Genomic DNA, 21,467 nt, shown 5'->3' on the forward strand with positions numbered 1-21,467 from the left:
CCGAGGAAAAGGCTAATAGAGGAGCCAAGGTATGACCAAAAGAGTCATGCTGTTCCTGGCGATAATCCCGGAGATTTTTGTCTTCCGTTGGAATAAAGAAGTCAATCTCGAGACACGCCCATGTACTGTGTACCGAAGTCGTATGATCCCACTCCAGGGTTTGCCATGTGAGCATCAAGCAGGATGCCGCTGGGGCCTACCTTACCATGGATACCCCTCAATAGTAGTATGGTTTGATGAACACACTAGGCTGCGAGAGATTTTGTTCTAGAAACAACGTAAGAAAGTAGTCTAATAATAATTCAATGATACAAGTCAGCTACATATACGTGCATAACTAAAAGCCGTACGTGCCTGGGCCGTTCGGTGTCGAACATCACCATTCACTTTCGTACTTCAATGCCTAGGCAAAACTATTCTCTGGGGTCCACACAATTTTCTGGTTAAGAGTCTGCTCAGCCTGATTGAGGCAACTTAGGAATTCTAGGATTGGGAAGGAATACCGTCGGTCTCGCGAATAATGTTCTCTCCATGAGTGGAGCTTCCACTCTAAAACTTAGGAAAGAGAGGTGTTCGTGCCGTTTAGGTAATAACGTAGAGATTCCGAGCTGATTGGCAATAGTTAAGGTGCAATTAATGTCGGAATACAACGCTGTGAAGGTGCCTGCATTCTCGGCGAATTTCTCGTTGGTTTGATCCTTGTTCTGTTCCTTACATCCCGTCGGGAACAGATTGCTCCGTGGCAACCCATACGCCCGAAGTACCCGGGACTTTCGGGTTGACGCTTTGACTTACGGAATCGTCCAGGAGGCTCTTGGACGGCGACTCTGTTCTTTTATTGTGTTGTGACTCGAGTCATTCAGTGACATGAATCCTTTATCAAGTGTTGCCAAGAATGCAGTCAATATAATGGCGGTGGCTCCATCTCGTGGGATCTCTCGCTTCAAACAGAAACATAGCACTTATTAGAACTCCTTCATCAATTTGTGTTGGCCATTGTGAGAATTGATTGTCTAAGGGTCTTTCCCGAATCCGGAAATTGCCTTCAACTTAGATAGCATCTCTTCGGTGGAATTTATCTAGGTTTTTGACGTCTAAAACCACCAAAGGGATGAACATCTTGGCTACGGGATGGCCGAGGATGAGGACTTTCGATCTCATGAGCTTTGGTATTGCGCAGAATGAGAGACTATTAGCTCAAGATGTCTCACGTATAAATCATTTGCAACTTCAATTCTCTGTTGTATGGTCAAACAACACCATCCCATCTCCAGCATACCAAGTGTCTTTGGAAACAACTACAATGAGGTTTCTGCAACTTCTCGCCTACTGCGTCGCCGCCTCCGGTTTGGCTCTCCCGAAGCTTGACACAGACCTCGCAGTACGCGCCCCAGGCGACTTAGCTACTACGGAAAGCATCGCATTCCACGCCGACGGCATCTTATCCCGCGACTCTAGTGCGGCATGGATAGAGGCCGAGAAGGTCGTTGGCACCCTGAGGCACAACACATACTACTATTTCATGTCCTGCAACAAGGCGTATCCTGGCCAAAAGGGCATGACTCCTTCTCAGCAGTACACCATTGATCAGACAGGCTGTCTACATACTGGTCTGATCATTGGAAAGACTGCTGTCTTCCAGAAGAAGTTCAAGGCCAGCTATCTCCACGTCAGGCGTCTGGCAGACAATCCCAACACATGGACTCAGACTAGACACGACTGGGACGAAGTCAAGAGAATGCAGCGGTAAGATTTCCTCCAAGATACATTTCGGTAGAGGGATACGAAGATATGTACTAAATCTACCCTCATCAAAGAATCGATTACGGCGGTACTACGACATCGTCCAAGGGCAATCTCGATAGGATTGTGAGAAAGGGTATGGCTGTTCCTATGATGAACTTGACGAGACACGAATGCTAACATATATTGGCTGTAGGTGAGGAGTGGATAGCGTTATCTGGCGGCCAGTACTCTGCCGACTGGAACTGCTTGGCCTACTACCGCTTCATGGCCTCGAAGCTCTGAACGTAGGCTTCAGTTTTTCTTCGAGAACATGAGTCCAGCTCCAAACAGAAGGTTGTTTATCAGAGTGAACTGCTAGCTTTCGCGTCAATCCCGATTTTTCTGCCATCCGTTAGTCGTCAGGTAGAATGGAGTATAATAACTATTCTGAAGCATTTGAGATTAACCTGTTCGAATCTCAAGGTACCGTGCCTTGCCCATCTCCAGGCGGCGCTACATTAAATTAAGGATACGAACCTTCCGCATTGTTCAAAATTGAAACAACATGGGTTCCCTACCCAACGTGATTGGCGGTCAAATTCACGTAATCGCAAGAGCTTTCAGCAGAAAGGCAGCATTCTGTAAACAGCACCAGGGTACTTACTGAAGTAGTGAGAATTCGTTGGCTAATCAGCTAACGATTCTTACATATTTGATAACTTTTGTTACCTGTTATTTGATCCTAATGGACTTGGAATGAACCAGTCGAATGTGTTTAATAAGGCAAAGCGAAAAGCAGGTAACTGCAGTGGCCTCGATTCCAAGATACTCTGACTTCTTGCGTCTTGTTTCCAGTCGTTTTCATTCAGATGGTGGTCCAAGACACACTGGATGAGGCGACGTTTCAAATGCAGCTTGGAGTGATTTGATGATCCGATTAACAGCAATATGGCTCCATCCCTTTTGCTCATGGAAGGGTTCATGAGAGTACGCCTGCAAGCTAGGCAGACGACGTCGCACGAATAGAGCCAATTCTTGGCAAGGTGACGGTAGCTCACGAAAGATGACTCTATCGTGACTCTCTTCGTGACTTTCTTCGTGACTTTCTTCGTGACTTTCTTCGTGACTTTCTTCGTGACTCTGTGCGAGCCTTTTGTTGGGGTCCAAAAGCGAAGTGCCTCCACTGGCTAGGAAAAGGTCAAACTCAGTCTCTTCAAAAACTTTATTATGACTTGTGTAGCCGAAATAGCCCGAAGGAGTAGAGTTTGACGTGGTATTTGCTACTGCTTCCTGTCCGAGGCTGGGACCGGTCTCAATACCGAGGTCGGCAGCTAAATCCGGCGTATGTGTCTCCAGTTGCGGTTTTGACGGGTATATGCAGTTGAGCTTAGTTCGTGCTCTCTGGCAGCGATTGCATATTGGCTGTGAGCGGTCGCAAGCAAGCTCGGGCGCACAGCGGCAACGACGCACTACGAGAGCAACAATCAAAACCTCTATCAAAGTGGCAAGCCTAAGGATGTGGTCGTAGTGGACGCTGGAGCTGAGTGGAACTGCTATGGCGCCGACATTGTGAGCTTGTCTTCCTTACCTTTCTCCTGAATCCGACTAACACAAGACAGACTCGAACTCTTCCTATCTCTGGCAGATTTACCCGCGAATCACGCGCGATCTATGATATCGTGCTGAACATGCAAGAACAATGCATTGCAGAATTGAAGGAAGGGGTGTTATGGGATGATCTGCATGTATTGGCACACAAAGTTGCGATTGATGGTCTCCTAGCCTTTGGGATCTTGAAAGGGGACAAGGATGAGATTCTGAGAGAAAGAATCAGCACTGCTTTCATGCCCCACGGACTTGGCCATTTTCTGGGCATGGACACACATGATACCGGAGGTCAATGCGACATGACTGATGACAATCTCGATCCTATGTTCAAGTACTTGAGAATTAGAAGACTTCTACCTGCGGGATGCATTGTCACGGTGGAACCAAGCGTGAGTTCCATTCCCAACTCCCGATTTCTCACAGAACTACGAAGTTTCCTTTCTCTGAAGCTAACACAACTAGATACGCTTTAACGAACATGTGATTCGGCCTCTTCTCCGTGATAGAAGACTCTCAAAGTTTATTAACGAAAAGGTATTGAACCGATATTGGAATGTTGGGGGCGTAAGGTGAGTTCTCAACAAGTCCCAATAGAGCCTCGCGATGTTGAAACTGCCTCCTAGTATCGAAGATGACCTTCTAGTCACGGAGTCTGGCAGCATGAACTTAACAGATGTACCCAAAGATCCAGATGAATTGGAGAAAATCTTGTCAGGAGTGGCTGCAGACTCGTGGCCAGCCTTTGCCACCTACGTTCTAAGTCAAATGATTCAATCATTTCAATCTAAGAACAGACTCATGTGGATTCAAAGGTACTAGTTGATGTCGGGCGAATGCCGGGAGAGTTCCGGGGCCCGAAAAGTCCGCAGTGGATCTGTGTCGCCGGGTCCACCTTCGGAGCCGTTCAGGCTCGGAACTCTAAAAGTTCCAGCAGAATGTAAGGAGGCGCACCGAGCATGTCCGAACATCCCATCAGTGACTTCAAAATCGCCCAAGAAGGCCCTGAGGCATAGAGAATCAAGCTCAGGCTCGCGGGAAACGAGTATGTAAGGCGGATCAGTTTCCCATAAAATTGCGCTTTGGACTCTTGCGAGAACGTAATTATGACTATTTGCACAACTTTAACAGCTTCATTGATGGAGGTATGAGCAAGAAACTGTGTGCTAGCCTTTGTTGAGCCAATGACCCTGTGGCCGGTGTAGTATGCAAAATCAATAAAATTCATTTCTTTACGCCTGGTATCTTAGCCCGAGTTATAGTCATTCTACTCATTATAACAGAAGGAACCACCACCAAGTCCTCTTTGATACAATCGACTTGTGGACATGACCAAGTCGTAAATGCCGTGTCTAAACTAGCCGAGGCTAACCGAAACCGTTCCACCAACAATTTATGCGTATCTCTGGTCCATCTCATAACGGGCTGCGTTCGGGTCGTAGGTCTTGTTGGGTTCGTTGGAGGCGTACCCTCCAGTGTAACCAGTGCTTGGGTTGGCGGGAGCGTAGTTCCCGCGGGGCAGTGTGCCCTTGCGGAACTTGTGGTAGATGACGCTAGCATAAATGAGGAGACCAACGAAGGAAGCGCTGCAGAATCGAGGTTAATTTGTCATTCAATGGAAAAAAGAGTCAGTTCGTTGGAAGCTGCTTACAGAATGACGATTGCGATAATGAAGGTAAATGCGCCGCCAGCACCGATGATGGTGAGGATGAACAAAATGACCCAGACCAGAGTTTGGATGACGTTGGAGACGAGGAAGAATTTCGGGCTGAGCGTGCGTCGGGAGCGCTTGACGATGCAGACGATGTCGAGAATCAAGCAGATAAGAATGATAACCATAATGACACAGAGGACACCAATGACCCAGCTTGCTGTTCTGTTGTCGTCGCCGTAGTCGTTCAGAGTCTCCTTATTAGAGGCCGCGAGGGCGATAGTTCCGGCGTAGAGAACGATCTCAAGAACCATGATCGCGATTCGAATGACCCAGAAGGGAATCAAGACGCGCTTGAGGAACGGCGAGCTATCGCCGATGATGTATGCTTGAGTCATTTTATCGGTGTTCGTAGTTGACGTGTTGTAGGTATCTGGTCGATTGCCGGGAGGATTGTGTGTATTATCGTCAAGTGAACACGAGACCAGTCTTCAGTTTCTAGACGTAGGGTATTCGATGACAACAATAACGCATTGCCAAATGTCGTGAGAGACTCTTGCGCCTTAAGTAAAATTTGACGATGACCACGGCGTTCGAAGGATTAAACCCCTTGGGCCAACAGCGCCGCACTTGCGTCTCGCTTACAGTTGGAATGTCTTAGTTGCGTTGGACCGGCGCGCCACAGCCCCTATTGTTTTGGTCGCCTTGGTCCTTGGCGACACAGCCCTAATTAGACTCTACAGGCCTGCAAAGTAACCTTAAGATAGTCCAACACGCCCAGCAGCTCCCCCAAACATACTCTAAGTGGCTGGAATTGCCCTGTGTTGCCTGTTTCATGGGGCCGAAAGCAAGGAGAATCCTGACTGCCAGGGATCTCGGCTGACAACAAGCGCCTGTTGGTGCGTCCCCAATTGGCATAGCCCCGGATCATCTCGTAGATCCCTGGCTTCTTTGCGTCTTTTACAGTTTTTACCACCTATTCTCGACAACCAGCACACCAAAGTTCCCGATCTCGGGCGGGCCTAGCGAATGTCGCTGCCTGTGGTGGAGATCCTCTGGCCTGTTGGGCTGACAGGGTGTAAGACTGTACAACTGTGCCCCTCGTACCATTCCTAGACCGTCATTCGCAGATCTCTGTATGAAGTCATTTCCATGCCGCACCGCTAACCGCCGAGACTTGAAAGAAGCCATTACGAGATTTGTTTTGGGAGCTGCGGCACTGCGAAAATGGGGCCGATTTTAGCTCGGGCTACCTGCACGATTTCCATTCCTTGACCCTGCGCCCGAAATTGCTAACGGCAGCGCCGTTTTGGGTCTCCTCCTCAGGCAGTCACGATGTCTTGGTGAGGCGCGATGCGTCGCACACGATCTTATGGTAAAATACGCTATGGCACTGTTTAGTTTCCGATCATGACAGTCGTCAGCTATATTGGCAAAGCGGGAAGTGGTGAGATTTGTCCTCATGAAGAGCAATGCTGTAACATCCGGGCGATACTATGCGCCTCTCGAAAATTGAGATTCCAATCTTCATTCCGGGATGAAGCGAAGCAATGATCGAGCCGAGAGCCTAGCAGTCGCTCCACCAGAAAAGAGAATGGGAATGTTCCATAGGGGTATCCCCTAATCTACTCCGCCGTGCATACACAAGGCGAGCAGGGGTTGATCTCTTCTCGGGCACGCGTGAGGAAGCCAGCTAGTGAGCCAGTGGTCCCAGTAGCCCACCTTAGCTAAAGCCATACGAACGGATGGCTTGACTGAAGCCACCCAAATGCCAACAGAACCTTAATTTTCATTTCCCTAAAAATCTCCTCTTGAAGGTCGCTCAGCCCTGTTTGCCTGGCCCACGTTCAATACCTAGGTCTATTGCATCCGCATTAGTTGAACAGTCGCACTTGCTTCAATGAAAAGTGAACTATCTCACGCAACATGAAGCGATCTCGATTCCATCGGGACATGGAGTTCGTGTGCACATTTACATAACGTCCCGGTTGAGAACCGCCAAAATGTGATCGATCGGCTTGAGCCAGGGTTGAGAGCTTGGCAGTATCTTACCTCAGCCACGAACTCGTGGCTAACACCGATCCTCCCCGACGTACTGGGGCTGGGTATCTGGAGTCAACAGAGTACGAAAATTTGAGAGCTACCGTGAATGACGGCATCTCACCTGCCCAAAAGGATCGATACGGACAAGGCAATTGGCCCACTGCATTGTGAGAAGTCCTTCAGCGCTAGATTCACTGACTCAGGAGGTGATCTTCTGATGTACAATCTCTACGAGTATATTGTTTGCAACATCCGTCTAGATCATGAAGGTTGAGACATGGGACTCAGTATTGCCTCAAGCGTACAGAGAAACCACATCATCGATGGGCTCCGTGCAAAACAAACCTTGAGAAAATGGGACGCAGAAATGTCGAGATCAACGCCATTTGATGGCTTTAGATTGGTGTGATATGAGGATTTGGAGACTTCATTTATCTAGAATGGATCACATTGAATGCTTTCTTGTCATCACTTATCAAGTCGGCGATTCGATGGATGTGTGCTCAGAGATTACCCATACATGCTCTCAATGTGGGCAGCATTAACCACATCCATATCTCGTGACAGCTGCTTACGTCGTAAACAGGCGCAGTGAGACCCGCCATCGCACAACCCATACACGAATCAAAACAACCCAAATGTCGGCCGGATCCTGGGCCAACCAACCGATTATTGACTCTTATGTCATCCTACCAATCCAGGAAACAAACTCGCTCTCACCTCCATTTGCTTTGTGCAGAAATGTCCACGTTTCCTGTCAGTCAGACTTGGCTACGTCCTGCATCTCATCTTTGTCAGCGCTACAGTCAGATACCGAGAACGTCATTGGTGCATTGATTTTCCGTCGAACGCCAAATGTGATGGACAGTGGAGATCCATCAATGGCTTCTCGTCAATGTAAGCGCTACAGGTTGCGGTTCTTGCTCCGTGCAACACAGTAGCAGTCCAAACCAACGGGAGTAGAAGTATTTAAGACGCCTCAGTATCAGTCGTTCAATATTGCCTAAGAACTGTGACCTTCAAAGCTCCATGTCTCTTGTTACTCACACTTCACAATGTCTTCACCAAAGTTCCAGATCCCGCCAGAGTTCGAATCAAAACTCCGTCATGTCGAACCTCTCGACTCGCGCTCCGATCAGAAGATTCTCAAATCTTTAAAAAGTCCTCTGCCAGTCACTTCAGAAAAGAACATCTGGGCCTTTTGGGATTCTGGCCTCGACAACCTTCCAAGCTGGGGCCAGCGCAACATTATCAACTGGGCTCGACTCTGCGGTCCGGAATGGGCGATTCGCGTTTTGGACGACGTCCCAGACTCTCCAAACAATGCCTTAAACTGGGTCAAGGAAGACCAACTACCCGAGGCCTATATTGCACACAAGATGGATGGGCCCCGTGTGCGGACTGGTCCCCACAGTGCAGACTTCCTTCGCGGTATTTGTCTTTACCAATATGGCGGTGCTTGGGTGGATGTGGGCACCATCCTCGTTCGGTCTATAGACTATCTCTGCTGGAAGAAACTTGAGGACCCAAACAGCCCTTACCAGGTTTCCGCCCCTTGGATGTACTCGAACGTCGTAGCCAACCATTTCATTGCAAGTCGCAAAGGTGACATGTTCATCAAACACTGGTAAGTGCGAATCAGTATCGGAGCTCAACAATAAGGCACGACTGTGACTTTGTTTGAGGGGGAGAGCTAATTCGCTATCAAGGCACGATGTTTTCATGGAGATTTGGAAGGGCCGCAACAGCTCCGATGGCATTTTCGAAAACCCTCTCGTCTCCTTCGCACAAGACATGAACGCCGATGCAGTCGAAGCTCGGAACTTCAAATGGAATTGGAGCGCTCCTCTCCCAAAGGTACTGGAGTACATTGCTCAAATCGTGTGCTGGATCAGAGTTGCTGCGGTTAAAGAGCCTAACGGCGGCTTTGATGGCGTCGATTACTTCGACAAGAAAATCCTTCTCCACGACTCGCTGTACGAAGACTGGCCGGCAGAAGCCATCATCGGTTGGAATGGTGAGGACCTCTTCGACCTCTTCTCAGTCCGATTGGATGCCGATCCAGAGTCTGAAGAATACAAGAAGGCTTATAACGTCGTATGGACGATCTTGACTACATCGACTATGCAGAAGGTCACCCACGCCGCAGGCATGACCGCAACCAACGCATTGGGGACTTTGTGGGACATGAAAGAGAATGAGAACAGGGACCGTGAACCTGGAACTTTTGCAGAGTTGCTGCGGTATGGAAGCGTTCATTTTGAACAAAATCGAGAGATTGAGTATATCACGCCGCCAAAGGCTGATTTTGTGTTGGAGAAGGGTGTACTCGAGCCATGAGGGTGTTTTTAGATTTATCAGGCTATTTCAGTAGGAGAATGGTCGGTTTCCTCCAGCGCAATATTAGTTGAGACTAACTACAAGATTCAATTAAAGTAGAAGGAGTCATTCTAGGCCCCTTAATATACTGTGTGATGATCATGGAAATTTGACAAAAGATTAATCACCTAATGAAAATGCATGTCGGCGTAATATGCGTCCCACGAAAACCAATCGAATGTCGCATCAAACGGTCTTTTTCGACCTCGCAAATCGGCTGTGGATGAAACTCCAGGGCCGCTGCTTGCAGATCCGAGAATCTGTCGCGATTCAAGCCCCAGAGATGGCCCAGATGCGAAAATGTCAGCCGGCAGCCAGTCGAGGAAATTTCCGATGTCTAGCCCATCCCCCAAAGTGAAGTCATCAAGAGTGCCTTGTGAGAGGCCGGGGAGGCTATCTCCTGCTGCCACTTCCTCGACATTCGTTTCAGCCCGACTATGTAGTGGGAGCCATGAGGAATCAAGGGTTTTGTTAATGGTTGCATGGCGATGTCGTATGTGTCTCCGAGCTAGTTCGAGGAACACAAACGCTACATTCTCCAAACGAGAGCATAAAACCGCGAGAAGCTGCATCTGATCTCTCATGCTCGAAAAATAGGAAACAGTTGTAGCAAGGAGACCAAGGTCATGGTCGATTGTCGCTGAGGCTTGGAACGTGGAGCTCTGGACTAGGTTCTCGAACACGACGAAGAATGGTATGAAAGGATAGTACAATAGATGCCTGTTGCCTTTGTTAGAAGGGATCATGAACGTAGGTTCGAGATCCGCTGAAAAAGTCTTACCAAACAACTCCGTTATAAACGGAAGACCAATTAGAGACAATTGAAGGTAGTATGAATAGAGCCTCTCTTGCGCACTCTAAACGTTGATTGGAGGAAGGCTTGTTCCCTTTGAGAAGAACAATCACGACATGGAGGTACTGGAATCTCAGACTATTGAGGCCCAAGGACATTTCCTTCAACTGAGTCGGCTCAAGGAGGGGCCTATCTGCGTCCATTATTTTATCCAAAATCTGTAATTTGCACAGCGTAAGTGGAAGGAAGTGATTCGACGCGGATGTAATTTCATCCTTTCATTGACGTACCTTTTTCGTTTGATTGGACCATTCTTCGAGCTGCAGCTTGATAGTCTCCCTCGAGGGTGGCGAAGAACCTGGGGCCAGCGTATCGACGACTGAGCCCATGATCCTGGCTAACTCAATACCCCTGATGAAGAAGTGTGCTCCAAACTCAGACGGACGAGCAGCCGGTGGTGCACTGCTGAAATCCGAATCGAGATGTGGTTGGAACTTGAGCAGATAGCTGAAATCAGGCAATGGAACCTCTTGGTAGAGTTTCATCGGAAGGAACGGGGATCGACCAAATGCAAGGGCACACGACTTATCCAATACGAAAAGAAGCCAAAACATCGAGAGACTTCGCTGATAGGTTTCAACATCTCTAGGCGTTGGCAAATGTAAGCCGAGAGCCTCTGCTTGGCGACAAGCATGGCCGACCAGCATCCACGACAAGTTCGGAGAGGCGTAGTCCTCGCCATGAACAGCCAGCAGAGCTAATGCTTGGACATTAACTTGTCGTGGTTCCAAGAATATGCGGCTGTCGTTCAAGGCGATCCGCATGTTCTGGCGAAATCTCGCAGCTTCTTCTCCATGGTTTTGTTTCTCTGGAGAAACTTGAGCTAACATAATGTAGTTGAAATAGACCAACCAAGCCTTCTGAGAGACTTTATCAGGATTGAAGACTATCTGCTTCAGAAGCTCCTCTGAAGGTGTGACAAAGAATGGCTCGCCTTTTGGCGCGTGTTCTAAAAAGGCTAGAAACGTCAATGTCTATCAGCACACGGCCCGGTCGTGGGATCAAGGACCTAAGACTTACTTCCAATAAGCTTGTAGCCTACGGCTCTGGAAGGTACATGGAGCCCTGACATATGTGAGTTATGCCCGGGCTCAAGTGTCGCGGTAGTCAGGGACGTTGATAGAAACTGGAGCTCAGACTGAGCGTCCGCCTCTTGCCGAGACGAAGGACCAGGTATTCCAGGCGTGGACCGGAGGTTTTCAGTTGCCTCTCTAACAAAAGAGAAAGAATGAGACTCGCCAATGAACAGCTTCGGAACCCGAGAATCGGTTTGGCTGCTCGTCTGGTTGGCCCGCGACGGCGTCTGAGCATCGCTTTCCGATTCCTTCTCGGATGCAGCTCGCAAGACAGCCTTTTCCACCAACGAAGCTAAGCGGTCAAGTTTGTGTTCTATGCTGCAAAGTCGAGATTCTACCGTGAGATCAATTTGTGTGACTGCTGGCTGAGGCGTTGGCTCGTTGCTCTGAGTTCCTGGTTGTCCTTGGGTTGGCACCGAACTAGGCTGGCTTTGAGTTGGGGCAGACTTAAGGCGATCGCGAGAATAGTTGCAAGGCCCAGGCCATGGAAGGCATGCACTGCACTTTGGCAGTTCCCTGGAGCACCTTTGTCTGTTAGTCTAGACACAAAGTTTTCATCTCTTCGGAACATGTTGCTAGCAATAAGTCGGACTAGTAATAGAAGTACCTGAACTTCTTCTGCCGGCAATAATCACACTAGAAGATGTCGAGGCTGTCAGTGAGAAGCCACCGATGACGATGGATCGGTATTTTGGAGGCTCACTGCAAAACGAGCCACCTGAGTGCCTTGCACAGGATTGTTACTTGAGTTCATCGTAATCGGTCTTGAAAGGGACGCGGCTATGAATCCCGTAACAAGTAGGATTCATCCAATGAAATTTGAAAGCGGAGAACGAGTCGACTGATCAGTAATGATAACCTTCTCATGAATTGTGGTGGTGCTGACAAGTACGATAGAAGTGGTGAGGGATGGTCGCTAACAGTGAACTTATTTCCCGAACAAGGTATGATGCTGACACTCCGACTTCAGCCAATCAACGAGCAGAATTTCGGACAATGTCCGCCTTGCCCAATCTTCCATGGCAATAATCCTCCGGAATACCTCCGGGGTCAACCAATCACATCGGGAGCGTTAGACACTGTTTGCTTTTGGCGCATCCAACCCGGAGAAATCACGATATCCGTGAGTAAAGCGAAGGTCCGACTAAGTAAACCAGTAGCTCAGCTCAGCTTGAATGCTGGATGGGAATATAGCTTGTGGCACTTGAAACAATGGAAGAGTATAAGATGAAGGGAAAAACTAGTCTTCTTCGTCTCTTGAGCTCGTGTTCTGCCGGAATCAAAGTGGACACACTGCTCCTTCTAGCACAACTCAGACTAAGATCGTTCGCAATCCAATGCAACTTTATCGAACACGCTATATCGTAGTCATCACCAGTAAACACTAGATGGAATCCATGTATCAAGGCGACATATCACCAAACACGCGAAGGACGCCAGATACCCAAGATATGGCCCGAAATTCAGCCTCCATCGCAATTATTGGTGCTGGACCCTGCGGTCTGACATTCGCACGCTTACTGGAGAAGAACAACATAGACTTTGTGGTCTTTGAGAAAGACGTCGACTCGACTCCCACGCCGATGTACCAGGGTGGAACCCTTGATCTTCATGGCCCCTCCGGACAGCAGGCGCTCAGAAGTGCAGGACTCTTCGAAAGGTTCAGTAAACTCGCGCGGTGGGATGCTACGAAGTTTGTTGTTCAGGACTCAACGTGCACAATGAAAGCCGAGTTCGGTCAGGATCGCGACGCTCCTGAGATTGACCGTTTCCAATTGCGTCAACTTCTGTTGGACTCAATTCCATCTCATAAGGTGCGATGGGGGCATGGTGTCAGGACAATTGAGAAGGGCTCAGGCTCGGATTGGGTTATCAAATTCACGAACGGCACCTCTGCATCCGGGTTCCAGCTCATTGTTGGCGCTGACGGTGCGTGGAGCAAAGTTAGGCCTTTGGTGAGTAAATTTTGCGTATGCCATATCGCTCTTGTAATATCAGCTCTCTAACATCACGTAGCTCACTACGGCACGGCCTGAATACTCTGGGAAGATGTTCATCGAGGGTCGGCTGTCGCACAACAACCCAAGTTACTCTGCCGCACTGGAACTGTCAGGAACCGGCAATATGATGGCTTTGGGAAACGGACGAACAGTCTCGGTGCAACAGGTGTCCGATCGGTCGTATCGAGTCTACGTGGGCTTGGTGGCCCCGGAGAACCTGACAAAGACCACACTCGATATGGCTGATACAGAGACCACACGACAAAAGCTTCTTTCTTCGCCACAGTTCTTTGCGGATTTTGCTCCCGAACTACAAAACTTCATTTCCAACGCCGAAGGTCCTTTTCGGCCCTGGCATCTTTACCGCATGCCCGTATCCTCCGTCAACTGGGATCGTGTTCCAGGTATAACTCTTCTTGGCGACGCCGCGCATGTGTCGACACCATTCGTAGGTGAAGGGGTCAACATGGCCATGTATGACGCCCTCAAGCTCGCCGAGAGCATCGTCAAGCACGGGGTTGCTGTTCTCACTGAGAAAGCGCAGCGCGCATCTAAACTTGAGGAAGCCATCAAAGAGTACGAAACGGAAATGTTTGGCCGCGCTCAAGACTTTATCAAGCGCTGCATCATGAGTGAGGAGGTATTCTTTGCTGAGGACGGAGCTCAGCAGTTCGTCAACATGATCAGCCAGGCTGTCGAATTCCAGCATCAAGGACTCTTTAGAGAAGAGAAGTGAGCCCGTGCTAGACGTGTGCTGTGCTGAGCAACTGATCAACATCTGTCTGTATTTTGGGGCTTAAGTCAACTTGTTGGAGGTGACCCCAGATAGAACCAATAACTTTTCCGCTCTTCTTTTCACGCTACTAGTAACCTCAAGTCTCTTTATATTTTACCCCTCACCGTAGACTCTGACAGCGCCGGGCACCGGTTCTCGTAGGAATCTTCCCAGAATATGCTACGCTAGTCGTGTATTTTCAGATATTGACTGGAGTCAAATTGAACAAACAAAGGCAGCTTTCAAAGCTCCTGACAATGAGCGGGGACGCAGTATCTGAAACTAGACTGCGTGAACAGGTGTGGCGTTCGCAAGGAGGCGTGGAGTTTTCGGCCGAAATCTGTCCGGGATTGACTTCTTGGTAAGATCGAGCGCAGCAGCCAGCAAGGTGGGCGGCAACCCTTAATAGTCGATCAAAAGAATGAACAAGGATTACGGATTGATGAAAGGCCCGTCGGATAGATAGCTGCCCGATTCTTGTCTTGAACTGGTTCAAGTTTATATAAGGGCAAAGCCCTCAAGATCTGAGTTCGCCCAATAAGTGATTCAAGCTCTATGCTTAGCTTCGATTAACTTCATTCAACTTCGGAAATACTAACTATTATCATGAGTACCATCGTCGTCGCAGGAGGAACTCGTGGGATCGGTCGAGCTATTGCTGAGGCTATCAATCGCAAGGGTGGCTACCGCGTTAAGATACTGAGCAGATCTGTAAGCTTTTACTACTATCGGCCAAGCTCGGGGAATGGGTTAGATGCTAAGTTGATTCAGGCCAATCCGGCCCTTCACGAGGAGACGGGCATTGAGGTCATTCAAGTTGACTACAACAGCGTCTCAGAGTTAACAAAGGTCTTCGACGACAACGAAGTCGACACAGTAATCTCAACCCTGTTCGTGACTTCAGATGGCTCTCCTCAGGTGAACATGATACGTGCCGCCGAAGCCTGCGTCCATACGAGGAGATTTATTCCAAGCGTGTGGGGAATTCCATACTCAAGAGAGTAAGTCATATATATCTATCTCGTGTTTGCTACCACTCCCCCGAAAGAAATCCCGACCTTGAGGACAGCATGTTTGACAAAGGTCTTCTAGTCAAGTAACCGAGAGGCAGATGACTATCGGTCAATCGAAGCTCGATGCAGTGGAAGACCTCGAAAATTCCTCTCTGGAGTACACTTTGTATTACGTCGGCTACTTCCTAGACTTTTGGGGATACCCACGGGTTAAAACATACCAGATACAAAATATTATCGTCGTCGACATCGAGAACAACCGGGCCGCCATTCCTGGCAAAGGTGATACCCCCGTTACCTTCACGCATACCTTAGATGTCGCGGAATTTGTGGTAGCAAGCTTAGGGCTCCCCAAGTGGGAAAGGGAGAGCTATGTTATCGGCGAGAATGTGACTTGGAACGAGTTTCTGCGAATCGCGGAGGAGGTCAAAGGTAAACAAGTGAACTATCAATGATGCTTTCTCATGGTCATCTAAAATTGCTTACACACTCTTTCTTTAGGCGTCAAGTTTGAAGTTACCTACGACGATATCGACTTTCTCAAATCTGGGAAGATCACCGAGTTGCCATCTCATCCATCCCTGTACGGTGTGATGCCAAAAGATCAACTTCAGGCACTTTTCGCCACCTTTGGTATCTGGTTTGAAGAAGGGCTGTATCATCTGGAGCCGGGAACAACTCTCAATCAGTTGTTTCCAGGTATCAAGGCGCGAACTGTCAAAGAAGTCATCCAGGCCGGGTGGGGTCAGAAGAGCTGAAGGCGGCAGAGACTGGTAATTATCTTGTCTTGCTTCATCTTTCTACTAGGCGGTCCGATGAACATAAAGCTTTTCAGGGGTTCAAAAGTGGACACATGATATGATGCGGGAATCTTGACTACCTTACATTAAGGTTTGAGGATCTACTCGCCTGAATCTTGTACCACGAGGCCTTCTGAAATTTTACTGGACGTCAATTAAAATTGAATCTGAACTACCTTATTCCCAAGCTTATTTCTTCAAATTCATGCACCAAAGGGCCAGTCTGAGGAACATAGAGATTAGTGATACAGCCGAGACACGGATGAATTTTTCACCATTTGGGTGATGGGTGATTAGTGATCACCAGGTCCTCGCTGAGTGGAGCCATCTCAAGACGATTCCCGAACAAAAGGAAGTAGAGGCATAACAGCGTCACGGGCTGGGAGAAAGGTCGATAGGGAATAAATTATTGTAGAGAATCTGCGAGAATTTAAGTCACAGCAGCAGCCTTGGACTCAAAGAGATTTATAGGAATTACAACTTTATCACCTCAAAATGTGACTGTAGGATACAAATGTAATACAGTATTATCGAGCCAGGTTCTTCGTTCTCCGTGACTGCATGAACTACAAAACTCTACACATCCACTCAGCCCAACGTTGTCGCTTAGACCTTCTCCGTACCCTCCGCAAAACCAATCTCGACATGTTTAACGCCATCCTTTCCAATGGTTGTTGTCGTATCCATGGTCGGTCCGTCAAAAAGGAGAGCAATTTCTTCCAAAGAAGGGCCCTTGGTCTCTGGGTAAACAAACCACAAGACGATAATCTCGATAAGAACCCAAGGGATGAAGATGGTGTAGAATTTCCAAGCCAATTTGTCAAGACCAATGGGGACAACGTAGGTTGAAATGAGAGAGAAGCATGTGGAGAACAGCTGGAAACAAGCTGTACCGCGCATACGGAGGCTGTAAGGAAGAATCTCGGTGATGTACAATACCAAGTTGCCATTGAGACCCAGGTTGTAGGCAGGAGAAAAGAGGTAGAGAAACGCAACGACTGCTCCACCAGCGGCCTTATTTGACTCGTTGTTTGCAAAGACGGCACTGCCAGCCGTGATGCAAATCAGGCAGACAAAAACGGCGGACAGGGAGCTGATGAACAGTGTTTTGCGACCAAGTTTGCCAGGAAGTGTCGCAAAGTACAGCGCAGAAAGCCAAGAGAGGATCTGTTGGGTGGCATTGATGAGCGTCTGTTCCATGGAAGACTTTAACCCCACGGAAGATAGAATGCTGCTCAAGTAGTACGAGACGAAGGCGTTACCACTCATCTGGGCTATACACGAAGTCCAGAGAATGATAAATAGTCGCTTGCGGTTTCCAGGCATCCTGATGAGCTCGAGGTAATTCTGGATCCAGCTGCCTCGGTCGATTGTACGCTCGTATGCGAGAGTGCTCTGGATTTCTTCATATTCAAACTGGACAAGCGCGTCATGTTCGTCACCTTCGGCATGGTACTTAGCCAAGAAAGCCAAAGTCTCCTCGTTGCGATCCTTAGAAGCGAGCCAACGCGGACTCTCCGGAACGAAATACAAACCCAGAAGCTGGATGATAGATGGAAGACCCTGGATGGCTGATGGAATGCGCCACGACCATGTCGAATCGATGCGAAAGCTCGCAAAGGTTGTCCATGCCGCCACAATGGCACCGAGAGAGTATGAGGTGTTGAATAGCGCGGTTGCGGTGGCCCTGTGTGCCGGGTGGGCAATCTCTGTGATCAACGGGGCGCCTGAAGCTCCAAGAAATACGGTGCCGCATCCGAGAATACCACGAGCGACGACGAACATGGCGAGGTTCTGAGCTGAGGCTTGGACTGAGGAGCCGATGATGCATAGAGTTGCACCGCATGCCAGACCAATCTTACGACCAAATCTATCGCTGACGAAAGAGAGAAACGGGATAGCGCAGAGACCTCCGATAGGATAGGCAGCGTTGAAGAGACCAAGGGTGGAACCTTTGGGTTCTCCAAAGTAGTTTCGCCAGTTCTCGACCGACTGCAGGCCGTTCATCATGGACCCGTCAAAACTAGACGTCTTTTTTAAGCATACGATGCCACCGAGGGTCCGAAATAGCGTGCTCATACCCTTGGGTGAAGATGGACAGCATTGGAAATGCAAGAAGCAAATTCAGAGTACGAAGATTCTTGGACTTCCACCATATTTTCGGGTCTACCGCGCCCTCTGGCATAGTGGTGACGAACGAAGCTTCGACATTGCTGCCGGGTCCCATGTTGATTCTACTGGATTATGAACGACTTTGTGAGTGTTGTTGGTTTGAGAGTGTTTGTTCGAGTTGGCGAAAGCTGCAAAAGGCTCTAGAGATGTAATGAACGGAGACCGATACAAGTGAGATCAGCGTTTGAACAGAGTTTTATAGAAAAGTTAACCGGCAGTCATGGAAGCAAGCTACAAATCGTCGCGTGATGGTGAAGAATGAGCAGAATACCGATGAGGTGTTTCCCTCGGACACGCTCAACTTAGCGCCCCTGCAAAGATTCTTGGGATCCGGGGTATGGGGTGATTCGCGGGGGGACTGGGGGGCGTTCCGGACCCAGGCCGTCGAAAATCGTGACCCGGTAGGTGACCGAGATGTTCGCTCAGTCTCAAAACTATTTCTTATCCAGTTCAAAGCTGGATTCTTAGGCTAGAGGCCAGTTGAAAGAACAGATTCGGCCGCGGAAAGCCGGAGTCGAGACTCTCAAGAATACGCGGGGCGTGGAACAGGTGGAGCTCACGCGGAAAGCCGGGACAATGCATTCGTCTCGTATCCTCCCGCTAACTTAGCTCGACCTCGCGCTTGCCTTCAGTTTTTCCCGATTCTGACTCTAGTTTGTCGATTTTATGAATCACGTAGGATTGCCTTGCCCCTGGATTTGGGTAAATCAACAAGTGGCAGACATGTGCCGTCGCGGAATCTTAGTTACGATCTCATGAGGCTCGCGGGCAGTAAGTGAACAGCAAGATGCTTGTATGCTTAGTGTAACTTGGTACGATACTCTACTTTAGTTGCAAGTTGAACTTAAGATCCCGACCAAAATGCTCCTCAACACCACTCGGAAGCTCTACACTTACTCGAATCGAATCTTCGACTGGAATGTCTTGTAGAACAACCGACAAACTCAGGTCATCAGTACCAATCTCTCGGGACCATCTGACGCGAGCAATACCAGGCGCTAGTTCTCCACCAAGCGCCACCTTGGCGTCAAACTCGCTGAAGAGGTTGAATCGAGGAGCGCAAGAGATGGCTCGCCATCCAGGCTCGAGTGGTTTAATTCCGGCAACCTCAGTCGTGAACTCGTAGAGGGGCACCGCGCTCCATGCATGACAGTCGGATCTGAGCGTTACCTCGTCCTCGCACCAAGTTGTGAGGTTCTTGCTCAGCTGATGCCGCCAGGGATCCCAGAAAGAGTGGAAAGCCTTGTCGTAGAGGTCTCCGCCAACTTCGGACAAGGCCCGGAGAGCGTAGAATGACATCGCCGTTGAAATTTTGGTGAAGGTGACGGGTTGTCCCGAAGCAGTAGGGAGTTCCGACGCAATCGGGCCATGATCGAAGCAATAAGTAAGGAGTTGTCTTGCCTCCTCACCACTAGTCGCGCCACAAAGAACAGCCCAGATCTGATTATGTTGACTAAAATCCAGCGAATGGTCAGCTCTGGCTGCCGTTCCGTCTGTAAATACTGCCCCCACGCGACAGTGCTTCTGTGTGGCCAAAATGATACCGTCTGCTCGTGACCTATACTCCTGGGCGAGGGTCGGTCGACCGAGGTCCTTAACAGTCTCTGCAATGGTCTTGAGCGTGTAGGCGTATAGAAAGTTGGTAAATGTCTGAGTGCCCGTCCTCTCGGCAGCCGGCGGTATGCCCATAGGTCTCCATTGCGTTGTCCAGTCGACAAAGTCCCAATGCGTCCTGACTGACTGGCAGTCACTTGATATGAGTCCAGTTTCGGCATTCAAGCGCTGAGCGAAGGACGAAAGTATACCGTCGCATACGGCCAGGAATCTTCGAGTGAAGTCTCCGTCGCCGTAATATGTGAAGTGATCAGCTACCGTGCAGATCCAGAAGAGCGAGAAGTGAGGGATAACTTGAGAGACATGAGCAGGACTGCGACTTGCGATGAGCCCAATACTCGGACGATACGAGTTATGAAGTTGAACGATAGCTTGTCGAGCCATTCGATCGTCGCCTGACACGACGTACGTGAACAGACAGGAACTGCGAACATCCATGGCGTATTGAAGCTGCTCATAAAAGGGACAGTCCTCGTAGCAGTCATGCATACAGTTGGTCAACGTGCGTGCGCTGTTCTCCCAGAGTCGCTGATAAGTCCTCTGGTGATCATCGGTCGACAGAAGTGTGAGTTCGCTCTTAATGTCCAAAGGATAATGCACTTGGTCGATAAGAATTCCTACAAATTCTAGATCGCTCTTCGGGTCTACCTGGATGTTGATGGCCATGAAGCGTAAGGTTCGAAAATGAAAAGGCGAGAAGGTCTCAAACTCCGCCGCATCTAGACCGTAGGCGATCTCGGAGCTGGCGTGAGCCCCTGAAGAGCCAGCAAAAATGTATTTGTCTTCAGGCCCGAACAAGGACTTGGTCGTGTCTCTCCTATCGCCTTTGCGGCGAATGTAGGGAACGTACTCTGGTTCCTCTTCATATGCCTCAGAATAACGAACTCGTAAAGTTGATCCCGAGGTTTTGGATCGTCTGAAACGAAACGCGAGCATTGCTGTCAAGTGAACTTTTGCCTCAACCTCGATGTGGTGATGTGTGCCCGCGGGCAGTCGGAGCGTGCTCGCACCATCTTTGAGGAAGCTCTCCCACGAAGCCTGGCTGATAGAACTTTCGACATTGTGAACAGCTGCAAGTACTTGGGTGGCGGTTGTTGGTTTTGGTATCATCCGCGGCGAGAGCACCCACGGCGGAGTGATGCCGTGTGATGTCGGCAGTTCCAATTGTTTCGCCGAGACCCAATCGAGCTCCGACGATCTCCTTGCGTCCACGTCTTCGTAAATGTGGAGGAAATCGTCTTCTTTCTGGTCGATGCGAAGCACCGTGGCACGGTCTATAGAAGCTTCCCAAGAGCTATCACTGCGGACAGGCAATACGAACCCATCATTTGCCGCCAGGGATCGAACAAAAAGTCCGGGAATGGGTAGTCGTGGGAAACTTGTGGCGTACTGCGTGCCGTGAAAGAAGCGCAGGACCCTGACTGAGATACGATTCACCCCGGCCTTCAAGAATGGTTGAATGTCGATCTCGTCATAGAACCAGAGATGTTCATCCCCTTTGACGGGGCCCGAAAAGACGTGTCGACCGTTGACGAATAGCTTGTATTTCGTGTCCGCTGTAATCTGGATTCTCGACGGCCCATGCGGAACTTCTTCCAGCTTCAGGCGCTTGCGGAAGTGGACGATGCCACCAGCAGTGTTTGCGCCGTGGTCTTGCCACTCGGGGTGCCAGATCCAGGGCGTGCTGAGCAATTCGGGATCCATGATATCACAATGGTGTGTAGTGATCTTGCTGTTGGTGATTGTGGTTACGAGGGAGTT

At 49.3% G+C, this 21,467-nt stretch overlaps 10 protein-coding genes across 10 annotated transcripts; 5 read left to right on the forward strand and 5 right to left on the reverse strand.

Moving 5' to 3' along the window:
- Positions 1-1,303: 1,303 nt before the first annotated feature.
- On the forward strand, positions 1,304-2,028 carry CABS01_11246 (uncharacterized protein; the record flags this gene model as incomplete). The annotated part of the gene is made up of 3 exons (XM_060544601.1): positions 1,304-1,746; positions 1,818-1,879; positions 1,940-2,028. 3 exons carry the CDS (start codon positions 1,304-1,306, stop codon positions 2,026-2,028), a joined length of 594 nt encoding a protein of 197 aa, XP_060397849.1.
- Positions 2,029-3,413: 1,385 nt separating this feature from the next.
- On the forward strand, positions 3,414-4,152 carry CABS01_11247 (xaa-Pro dipeptidase; the record flags this gene model as incomplete). Its single annotated transcript, XM_060544602.1, has 3 exons — positions 3,414-3,722; positions 3,796-3,902; positions 3,957-4,152. The coding sequence occupies 3 exons, from the start codon at positions 3,414-3,416 to the stop codon at positions 4,150-4,152; spliced, it is 612 nt and encodes a 203-aa protein (XP_060397850.1).
- A 571-nt stretch (positions 4,153-4,723) lies between these two features.
- Positions 4,724-5,379, reverse strand: CABS01_11248 (uncharacterized protein; the record flags this gene model as incomplete). Its single annotated transcript, XM_060544603.1, has 2 exons — positions 4,724-4,916; positions 4,982-5,379. The coding sequence occupies 2 exons, from the start codon at positions 5,377-5,379 to the stop codon at positions 4,724-4,726; spliced, it is 591 nt and encodes a 196-aa protein (XP_060397851.1).
- A 2,700-nt stretch (positions 5,380-8,079) lies between these two features.
- CABS01_11249 (capsule polysaccharide biosynthesis protein) lies at positions 8,080-9,364 on the forward strand (the record flags this gene model as incomplete). Its single annotated transcript, XM_060544604.1, has 2 exons — positions 8,080-8,651; positions 8,734-9,364. 2 exons carry the CDS (start codon positions 8,080-8,082, stop codon positions 9,362-9,364), a joined length of 1,203 nt encoding a protein of 400 aa, XP_060397852.1.
- On the reverse strand, positions 9,065-9,283 carry CABS01_11250 (uncharacterized protein; the record flags this gene model as incomplete). The annotated part of the gene is made up of 1 exon (XM_060544605.1): positions 9,065-9,283. One exon carries the CDS (start codon positions 9,281-9,283, stop codon positions 9,065-9,067), a length of 219 nt encoding a protein of 72 aa, XP_060397853.1.
- Positions 9,365-9,531: 167 nt separating the features above from the next.
- CABS01_11251 (uncharacterized protein) lies at positions 9,532-12,086 on the reverse strand (the record flags this gene model as incomplete). Its single annotated transcript, XM_060544606.1, has 5 exons — positions 9,532-10,123; positions 10,185-10,414; positions 10,487-11,214; positions 11,277-11,863; positions 12,010-12,086. 5 exons carry the CDS (start codon positions 12,084-12,086, stop codon positions 9,532-9,534), a joined length of 2,214 nt encoding a protein of 737 aa, XP_060397854.1.
- Positions 12,087-12,783: 697 nt separating this feature from the next.
- CABS01_11252 (uncharacterized protein) lies at positions 12,784-14,068 on the forward strand (the record flags this gene model as incomplete). Its single annotated transcript, XM_060544607.1, has 2 exons — positions 12,784-13,287; positions 13,349-14,068. The coding sequence occupies 2 exons, from the start codon at positions 12,784-12,786 to the stop codon at positions 14,066-14,068; spliced, it is 1,224 nt and encodes a 407-aa protein (XP_060397855.1).
- Positions 14,069-14,713: 645 nt separating this feature from the next.
- CABS01_11253 (uncharacterized protein) lies at positions 14,714-15,878 on the forward strand (the record flags this gene model as incomplete). Its single annotated transcript, XM_060544608.1, has 4 exons — positions 14,714-14,818; positions 14,879-15,108; positions 15,200-15,552; positions 15,622-15,878. 4 exons carry the CDS (start codon positions 14,714-14,716, stop codon positions 15,876-15,878), a joined length of 945 nt encoding a protein of 314 aa, XP_060397856.1.
- A 648-nt stretch (positions 15,879-16,526) lies between these two features.
- CABS01_11254 (lactose permease) lies at positions 16,527-18,147 on the reverse strand (the record flags this gene model as incomplete). The annotated part of the gene is made up of 2 exons (XM_060544609.1): positions 16,527-17,943; positions 18,002-18,147. 2 exons carry the CDS (start codon positions 18,145-18,147, stop codon positions 16,527-16,529), a joined length of 1,563 nt encoding a protein of 520 aa, XP_060397857.1.
- Positions 18,148-18,914: 767 nt separating this feature from the next.
- On the reverse strand, positions 18,915-21,410 carry CABS01_11255 (uncharacterized protein; the record flags this gene model as incomplete). The annotated part of the gene is made up of 1 exon (XM_060544610.1): positions 18,915-21,410. One exon carries the CDS (start codon positions 21,408-21,410, stop codon positions 18,915-18,917), a length of 2,496 nt encoding a protein of 831 aa, XP_060397858.1.
- Between the last annotated feature and the right edge of the window lie 57 nt (positions 21,411-21,467).

The sequence above is a fragment of the Colletotrichum abscissum genome, assembly GCF_030869225.1.
Source record: "Colletotrichum abscissum strain IMI 504890 chromosome Unknown Scaffold_30.1, whole genome shotgun sequence".
In the NCBI taxonomy this organism is placed as follows: Eukaryota; Fungi; Ascomycota; class Sordariomycetes; order Glomerellales; family Glomerellaceae; genus Colletotrichum; species Colletotrichum abscissum.